At 42.4% G+C, this 9929-nt stretch overlaps 1 protein-coding gene across 1 annotated transcript in view; it reads right to left on the bottom strand.

Moving 5' to 3' along the window:
- Positions 1-673: 673 nt before the first annotated feature.
- The window catches only part of L3MBTL3 (L3MBTL histone methyl-lysine binding protein 3), a 67168-nt gene continuing 57912 nt past the window's right edge, over positions 674-9929 (bottom strand). Inside the window, exons 18-21 of the mRNA XM_066611200.1 lie at positions 4214-4305; positions 3043-3206; positions 2062-2124; positions 674-1228 (exon numbers count right to left, since the gene is read on the bottom strand). Coding sequence (XP_066467297.1) covers positions 1085-1228; positions 2062-2124; positions 3043-3206; positions 4214-4305 — 463 coding nt within the window. The 3' untranslated portion in view covers positions 674-1084. The remainder of the gene's footprint in view (positions 1229-2061; positions 2125-3042; positions 3207-4213; positions 4306-9929) is intronic.

Genomic DNA, 9929 nt, shown 5'->3' with positions numbered 1-9929 from the left:
CTGAAGTCACAAGCCACCTGACTTCTTACAATTAAGGCCACAATCCTAACCAGCTTTCCAGCTCTGAAATAAGGGCAATGCAACTCCAAGGTAAGGGAAAGAACATTGCCCTACCTTGAGGAGGCCTCCATGACTGCCCCCCAACTGCAGGATGCAGCACATGGCCTACTGGCACAGCTATGCTAGTAGTGGAAAGTTGGTTAGGATTGCGCCCTAAGACTGCTTTACTGGTCTTTTCTGTTAATATATCCTTGTCCCATGCATTCTCCTTGCTTTACAGATTCTTATACATCCCTGGAAACAGAGTATTTCAACAACAGACTTAAGATATTCTCTCTTCCGTATGTATTTTTAATTTGCTTCTTGTGTTTTAACAGATTTGTGCTAAAATACACTATAATGCAACATAAAAGTGGTTGCTACACAGATGCTGAACTTGACATTTGTGGTTCTTATTTTGATAACTTAATACTAACTATGCTGGTGGAAAAATTCATTAAATTTTTTGTAATCATGCAAAAAAAAGCAAAACCGTAACATTGATTTCCAGCAATGATTTTTTTACAATAGAGTAGATTGTTCATAGTTCACATCAAAATCTTCAACTTGAGCTTCAGTACCAAATTAAAAAGAGTTAATACTCTTTTTAACTAACTGTAGCCCAGATAACTTATTGTGAATATTCTGTTATGAAAGTATGAAACAATATGAAGCAATTCACTTAGGTAAACAGGTAAATTCATGAAGTACATATTTTGTGACTCCATAGAAAAAGGTTAATACCATAATTTTAATATGATAAATTAGTGAATGGTTTTCCAACCAAATTATGGGTGGTTAGTTGTGAGAATATTAGAGCCATCAGCTTGGTAAACATCACGCCTGTACTCTGTTTGAGCAGTATCTTATGAAAAAGCTTAAGCACTTCCCAGAAGTGCTCAGATGCACTGGCTCTTGAAGAAAGTCAACACTCCAGACGTTCTGAGTTCTTCCTCTTCTTCAAGAAGAGTTCTTCTGTGATGATCCTTTTTGAGTCTTTGTGCTTTGAATAAAACATGAGCTGCATTGGAGAGGCCTGTAGACATCAGAGCTCGTTGAGAGAGTTCTTGTCAGCAGCTTTGAACATCAGGATTGAGTTGAATATTTTTAGGGCTGGTCCCAGTTTAATGCTCATTATTTTGACTATATCTGTTTGGGTCATTAGTAGGAAAGCTTCCCCGTCAATTTGCTTGAAAAGAAATGAAAGATGTAATAAATAAAACCTAATGTTAATAGATCTAAAAATATAAGTGTAGAAATATTGCACTTGAGTAAGATGAGCCAAGAAAAGAAACATATTCAAGTTCATTTGAATTATAGTGTTTCAGTTTCAAACTCCTCTAACAAAATAGGGCCTGAAAGAGTTAAGTATCAAGCCTTGTAGATGCTAATGAGTAACACACATTCATCTCAATGTGCCCATTTATGCTTATGGGACACTGTCTTCTCCCAGCAAGCAGGTAACACAGCAACATCTCATGTGTAGTGTGTCCAATATAAAAAAAAATATGGTGCTGCTACTTGCTTTAGTTTTAAAGGAAGGGTGTTTGACCATTATAAGGCTTAGGAAAAACAGAGACTGAAAGCCCATCTATTTCAGATTCTTTATCAATGCCTCTCTCTTTTGGATTAGTACACAGAGATGCCCTTTCTCACCACCTCCAATAAAGCCTTGTGGGGATGGGATTATTGAACCACTCATTTTGAACTCATTACTGTTTAGGTATTTGCACCCAGGGGAGGAAGGAGAGGGAGGTCAGTTGCAGTTTAGCTTCAGTGTAACAAAGAGAGTGTACGTTTATGTCCAGTTCTGTCTTACTGGAAAAACTTGAAATTGATTTTTGTAAAAACCCTACAAAAAGGGCACCTTCAGAAACAAGCTTAAAAATGATTGATCGTCATGCAATAAACAATTACTGAGGAAGTTGGTATCACCTGCATGCCAGACGGTACCAAGACACTTCCTGCATACATGAAAATATTAAAGAGTAGTGTTCATCAAAACTCATTTGTCAAACTCACTTCATCTTTGAACACTTTGCCATGTTCCTCACAGCCTGGCAAGCTCCGTACAAATTCTGAAACCTGCCAAGGAATTGTAAGAGAGTTTAAAATAAAAACACAACAGCAGCTTTCCTCATAAAAAATAATGGCCCATCAAACTCAGTATTCTGTCACAGGCTGTTCCTAGCAATAGATAGGAGAGGAAATAGAAGGAAGGAGTCACACCTTTGAGGGAGGGGCTATTGCTCAGCAATAGAGTACATGCTTTGCATGTAAAATATTCCAGATTCAGCTCATTTTTTGCTATAACCCAAGGGTCATTAATCTACACACTGCAGGGTACATCTAGCAGACCAACACTTCCTTACTAGCCCACTGAGCCCAGTGACATAACAACAACAACAGTATTTATATACCGCTTTTCAACAAAAAGTTCACAAAACGGTTTACAGAGAAAATCAAATATCTAATATCTAATGGCTCCCTGTCCCAAAAGGGCTCACAATCCAAAAAGATGCAACACCAGCAGACAGCCACTAGAAAAGACACTGCTGGGGTGAGGTGGGCCAGTTACTCTCCCCCTGCTAAATAAAAGAGGAGCACCCACTTGAAAAAGTGCCTCTTAACCAGTTAGCAGGGACATAAGTACATGCGCAGCCCCCAACTCCTAACTCTTCCCCCCACTGGTTACTATGCACCACCTTCTTTCAGCTGAATGAGGTACCTGCTGAACTGTGTCACTCTCACTGAAAATTCCAGTGCAAGAAAGGGACAGCAAGCAGTCCCACAGCTGAAAATATTTTGCAAATACTTTCTCCTATTGTGAAAGTGGTTAAAGATATGTTCATAACGGATACATTCTTTACTATAATTGACTTGTTCCAGCCCATCCCAGGAGCAAAATGTGGCTACTATGTTTGATAGTAAGGGGGCTATATCCAAAAAGCTGAAAATGCTTAAGTGGAATCTTTAACAGAATCTTTACTGAAAAAGACACACCTCATCAGTGCTCCACTTTGAAACTTTACTGGCAGGGATTCCAGCCACACTAGGAAGGAGCTTACTCTGCTGTTCCCACCGCAATGAGAAGCCCGGCACGGTCAACTTGGAAGAAAAAATGACTGGTTGAGGGTGGGTCCTCTGATTATTGGATTCTTTGATGTCTACAAAAAAGAAAAAGATTTTTTTAAAAAAATAGGAATGGTCATAATTAAAATAAATTTGTATTTTCACTGCAATAGACTGAGTTGGTGTCACTGATACCAAGTGGAGCAAAAATTTTAAAAAACAACCATAAAGCTGAAGTGGCATCTGTAGTGATTTCAGCTTTTTGTGTTAGCTACACAATTACAAGACAGTTTTAGCAATTCCTAGTTATTTTACAGAAAAACAATGTCCCTGAAAGCACTTTCTTCTGCATGAAATACGCTCCATACTAAATATTTTTCAACATCCAAGCTATGATCGGTATGTCACCTTACCACATCTTGCCTGCAAAATTCCTTTGCCAGTATCACTACTACCCAAAACTGCCAATTCCCTTCCCCCCCAAAAGTGTCTCAGTATCCCTGTGCAATTCACAACCTCAACACTGTGCCAAGCAAGCCCTCTTCTCACATGCAACTGCTTGGTATTCAAGTTTCCCCACCTCTACTGTATAGGACTAGACATCCATGATATTGATGTCTTTTTTTAATTTATACAGAGCTTTACAAGGACAGATTTAATACAGAACCATCTTATGATCACAAAATAGCTTGGCTCAGGTTGTACTGGCATGTTTATTGGCGACGTGCTCCATTGAGGTTGGTTTGAACCATTAATCGACAGGGTTCAAAAACCTGTACGCAGCGGCATCACTAGAATTTGCATTACCCAGTGCAGGAGAACCGAGTGTCAGCCCCATGATGGAGCGCCTCCATGCACTGATTTTTTGGCTATAACATTTGATAGAATGGAAATAATTCAGTACAATTAGTTTCATTCATTGTACTCTGCATGAACTTACACATCGAATGATATACGTATAGCAAGATGGTATATTTTGAAAGAACCAAGATATAAAAAATTTTGGCGAGTAGTGGTGTAACACCCCTGGGCATGTCACTTGGTGTGGCCCACCACCTCCTAGTTATACCACTCCCTGTATGTTACCAGGTATAGCACTAACCTTTGGTTTCATTTAGAGAAGACTCTTTACTTTCCATCTTCTTCGCTTCAGATTTGTCCTTTTTAGCAAGTTCCTTTGCTGCGTGACATCCCCTAAGGATTAAAAAGCTTTCACTGTTGGTTAATTTGTTAATTAGCATTCAAGATGCTAAAAGATACATTTCTGACCACTTATTTATTTAGCTTAAAAATGTACAGCCCACCTTTTACAAATAAGATTCCCCAAGCAGCTTATCAAAATTTAAAATCTAGTAAAAATAAAAACAATAAAATAATCATGCAAAAGGGGACTTAGCAATATTGTATGGACGCTAAACATAAGGTCTGATATAAACCCTGGTGCCTATAATACTCCATACCAATTCCTGAACCAACTTCAGAGTTGGGAAATGATGCCTTTGGGAGAAGGATTACTCGGTCAAGAATCTCTACTGCATGTCACAGCCTACCCCCTTTTCTATTTAAATTAACCACACACGTGGTCAAGGAGTGTGGATGTGGTGCTGGCCCTCTGGTCAGGGCTTCTCAGTGATATCTAGATGGACACTGTAGGAAACAATATGTTGGACTAGATGGGGCTGTGGCCCTGATCCAGCAGGGCTCTTATGTTCAATGGGAAAAGGAGACTTCAGAAGTTCAGATTTTTAATCAGGAGAAAAGGTAGTTGGTGTCTGCTAGCTGATTAGCCAAATACCCCTCCCAAATACATCAAGTGACAGAGGAGCATTCTAAGTCTATATGTGCTGCCTCTACAATTGGCACCTCATTCACAATATGCTCCTTTCTGCCTTAAGAGTCCCACACATTGTTCCCAAAACTACTTCTGAGAATAGCAAGGCAAAGCCAAATCAGCTTAGTAACAAACAAGTTGCTGCATGAATTGAAAGGAAAGTTGGCCCACAAGGGAATTTCTGACCTTCACATTAACGGAGGATGCACATTAAGTAAATGTTCTGAGGTAGGTGGAAATTGCCTAATCCATCTTAATAGCAGGCTGGCCTGCCAAACTGCTTTTCAAGTCAGATTAACAGCCCAATTGTAAAGGAGGTGCTGCCACCAGAGCAGTGGCACGAAAGCAGCTACTGCTGCATCCTGTGGCACTGCAGCCACGGCCGAAAGTCTCCTTGGAGCAGTGGTATTCAAACTGGGGCATCGCGACCCTTAAGGGGCAGGGGCAGCCAGGAGACAGGGGGAAGGCAGCTCAGGTGGGCTGCAGGGGCTTGGGTGCACTTGTCCAAGCCTCCTGCAGCCTCCCAGGGGTGCGGGGAGCCCTGTGCAACCTTCGGCAGGGTTCCCCAGGTCAGGAAAAAGCAAAAGCAGAGCGATCGTGCCCTGCTCTGCAAAACCAGAAGCAGAGCACGATCGCTCCACTTTCCCTTCTGACGGGGCTGCAGGGACTGGGATGCACTCACCAGTCCCTACAGCAGTCATCCCTGTGTGCGGGGAGCCCTGCGTGAGCGCCTGCAGGGCGCCCCAGGTCAGGGAAAGGGAGAGTGGGGGGGGGGGATCACGCTCCACTTCCGCTTTTGCGGAGGCAGAGCAGATCGCTCCACTCTCCCTTTCCCTGACCTGGGGCGCCCTGCAGGCACTCGCGCAGGGCTCCCCACACACAAGAATGGCTGCTGCAGGGACTGGTGAGTGCATCCCAGTCCCTGCAGCCCCCTGAGTGACGCGATCCTGGTGATCGCATCACTGCCTTCCCCCTGCCCCTGCTGCCTCCCCCACCCACCCCCGCAAAGACTTACTGCGGGTTTCAAACTCCCGGAGAGTTTGAAAACCACAGCCCCAATCCCCGCAATGGGGCTTTACAAGTCTGCACCAGCTATTTTGCTGGTACAGACTTGAGGAACTCCATGTCAGGCCAGAACTTGTGACACCCATGCTGGCACTGGAGCTCAGCCCTGGTACTGCCACTGTTTAGGATTGGGGACTAAGATAGCAGGGTTCTTCATCAACCTTGCTTACGGAAAACACATTTATCATCAGGGAGACAGATATGAACCCAACATAACACTGCAACATTAAGAATTTTCATACATTGGAGACCATTAATTTCAATAATTGACAATGCATTGTCAAAGGAAATCTCCATTATTCAAGATATGCTTTCTTAAGACAAATATCTTGTTACTTAGAAGCTGTCAGAAATCACTAGAAGGAATTGAAGTGAGAAAGGTCATACACCTGTCCAAAGACTATGAATTTCTATTGTTTCAGAACTTCTTCACCATTGAATCTGACAACAGAAGCTGCACTTCTTGAATTGGAAGATGAACCTAGAGGACTTCTTATTAAATATATTTTCAAGGGAACCACATCTTTAAAACAATTTTATACTTTAACAAACAGTAAAGAAGTTCTTAGGCTTTAACTGTTGTTTCAAATAAAAACACAGAAAATGACTAATAGCCACAATTTTCTGATATCAGTAGTTGCTTGAATAAATAGGTAAATTTTTACAGAAAGTTTTTAAAAAGGTAGTTCTATCAGCTTTTATTGAGTGCAACTGACTCACATAGCAACCAACTGCTGTTTTAATACAGAAATGGAGATGGCTTATAAATAAGCAGCTTATTGAAGGAAAATGGTATCTTGGAGAATGAAGCAATGGAGTCAGCTAGAGAGAACAATAACAAGGCCAGGAGAAAATCTAATTCAATGATGAAAAAAACAGTAACTCGTTGCTATATTTATCAGCGAGGCTGCACTGTCATTTATCACTATAATTTAATTTAGACCTACAAAGCATGGGTAACTCACTATGAAGAGCATGTAAAACAGGACACCAATCAGGAAAGCAAGTTATTTGACTGTTATAACAGTTGCAAGTTTTCAAATGGTGCTCCTCTTATATTTAGCAGAAAGAGAGAGAGAGAGAGAGAGCTTGTTGGTGATTCTTCTGCATTTTTTTAGACTGTGAGCACTATGGAATAGGGAACCATTTAGTTTTCTCTGCAAATCATTTTGTGAACTTTTAAAAATTAAAATGCAGTATTTAAATATTCTTACGAATAAAAAGAAAATGCGACAAAAGAGATACTAAGAACTTGTTTTCAGGCTGTACAAACCTCAAATCTCTTCCACTAAGATCATAAAATTGTGCATAGTTTTCTTGATTTCTAGAACCTATTTTATGGCCCAATCCTATGAGCTTTTCATGACAGCAGGACTAGTGACCTGCTGGCATAAAAGGCCCTGTGATGACGAAAATATCTTGCTGCTGCTGGGCCATCTGAGGCAGCTGTTGCAAGGGGGCTACAGTGGCAGATCCCAGGTCCCGCAGAACCCAGACAGTTCCAGGATAGGTAGGCTGGTGTGGAGGATGGTTTGTGGACGGGGAAGGGGAGTGCAGGGGGAGTAATGGGGCAAAGAGGGGGAAAACTAGGGATGAGAGGCAGCGACTTTCACTGGATCCTATCCTCAGTTTACCAATCGGACATATCCCCTGGCTCTTCTTTGACTTGTGCCAGCAAAATGGGCTGTAGGTTCAAGGAGCCCCATAGACAAGCAGGCAGCCTATCATGAGGTAAACAGAAAATATTTTTACTTAAGTCCAACAGACTGTCTGAATGCCCCCCCCCCAATCCTGCAGGCTGTCCCCTCCCCCAATAGCATGCAGAGTGCATTCTGCTGGTGCAGTTGCATGTCATAATGTAGCAAAGAAAGGATTGGATTGTCAGTTGCTAAATTTGATTCTTTCGGCAAAATGCAGAATGTTCCAGAAAGGGGGGGGGGCTGAAGAAGAACCCTACACACATACACACATAAAAGCAACATCCATGTGATGTGATCCTATGGCATTTGGTTGCATTTGCAATTTTAAGAGAAGTCACATCAGTGATTCCCACTTGACCAGCATACCACAAGGAAAAAGAGTACCAATCAGGTGGGAAACAGTCATGTGATTGTCACTGTTTACATGGTTATTTATTTATACACTGAACAGTAGTATAGAATCTTTCCATAGTGAAAGTTCTTCCCTGCACCTGAGGGCCAAACTACATACTATGCTAAATGCACTGTTACAAGGCACACTTAAGAGACTAGTAACTCTTCTTTAACAGAAGTAGCTGTTGGTAGGGTCGCTGATTAGGAATATGGCATGCATGTTTGTATAGAGGTATGTATGGGGGCAGTAATCCTTTCTGCTCATGCCAATGGCAATCTTGGCCCCACTGCCACTACCACAAACTGCTGCCTCCCCCCACTGGCTGGGCATCAGTTCTTCCCCTGCCTCTTTTTATGCCTTCTAAGGGCATAAAAATGTCACTTCGGGTTTCCACTGTGAAACTGTAAGTGATGTTTACAGCCCTTCAAGGTTTTCGAAGGGTCAGGAAAGCTGCACGTGGCCTTCCCAGCCATCAAAACTCCTCTGGGGGAAAGGCCCCCACACTAGCCAGTTGAGTGGTGGTGGTGCGGCGCCACCCCCAAGCTTGGTGCCCTGGGATATTTATTCCCCTTGCCCCCCCTCAGACACATGCTTTGTTTTCTTGCTGAACATGCCCCCCACCCACCAAGCTGCTAATCTGTCACCTGCAGTGAGTATTTGCAGCAAATATTTGCTGAGTGTAGGGGAGGGGATGATAGGAAAACCATATGGGGGAAAGGTTTTTCCCTTACTAGTCCCAATCAAACCCCCCAATGGCTTTTTGTTAAAACAAACAAACAAACAAACACACTATGAGACTTAACCATGCTTCTTAATCCAGTTTTGCCTTGCCCACATGTGTATACATTTGGTTCCTGTTGCGTATATGCAACACTGGGTAGAAAAAGCTTAAATTAACAGTGAAAAGTATCTTAGAGAGAGAGAGAGAGAGAGAGAGAGAGAGAGAGAGAGAGAGAGAGAGAGAGACAGACAGACAGACAGACAGACAGACAGACAGACAGACACCCCAGCGTACATGCTGGGATGGCAGTGAATCTTGAAACAATCTGCTAAAGCCCTAACTATTGAAGACCAAGAATCATAATTCAGCAAATTAGTCATGATGACTAACAGTGCAATCCTAGGCAAGTAAGTCTCACAGGAGCTTCATGAGACTTATATGACCCAACCCTATGCTACAATTACAGGAGCAAAAGTTACCTTTCCCTGTTGCAACTAAATAGCAGCAACACAGCAAATGGTGCACTGCTGCTGGGTGATTTGGAGTTGCCAGCAGAACCAGAACTGACCCATAGGCCATCAGGGGGCCTATGCAGAGGGAAAAATATTTTCTTTCGCCTCTCACAGGCCTCCTGATCACTCCCTCCACCACAGCGTGCAGTGCACACCTCCATGACACAGCTGCTTGCTTCAGTATGGCAGGGGAAATGAACGTATTATTAAAAGAAGGTCACATCCATAGCAATGCTTCCAGAACAGAAGCGCCACCCAAGAACAGAAGGAACATTTCTCTTGCAAAAAGGGCCCCTTCAGTTTGTGCAGTGATTCCTTTTTGTAAGTGAAGTGCTCCTTCTGTTCTTGGAGGGAGCTTGTTTTCACAGAGTGCACTTCCATTCACAGAAGTATTACTCTGGATGTGACCCAGAATTTTCTGTGGCATTTACTTTCACAGCTCTTGGCACTGATATATAGTTTTCCATTGACAATCAGGGAAAACACTGTGTTTGTTTTAGGTTATTTTGTTTTCCTTTATAATAAAACACTGGGTAGATGGGACTCGTTAGCCTGGGAAGGCAGCTCATCAGAGAGAAGGAAAACTCTGACCCCA

The sequence above is a fragment of the Tiliqua scincoides genome, chromosome 1, assembly GCF_035046505.1.
Source record: "Tiliqua scincoides isolate rTilSci1 chromosome 1, rTilSci1.hap2, whole genome shotgun sequence".
In the NCBI taxonomy this organism is placed as follows: Eukaryota; Metazoa; Chordata; class Lepidosauria; order Squamata; family Scincidae; genus Tiliqua; species Tiliqua scincoides.
This window is presented reverse-complemented; position numbering and strand designations above follow the sequence as displayed.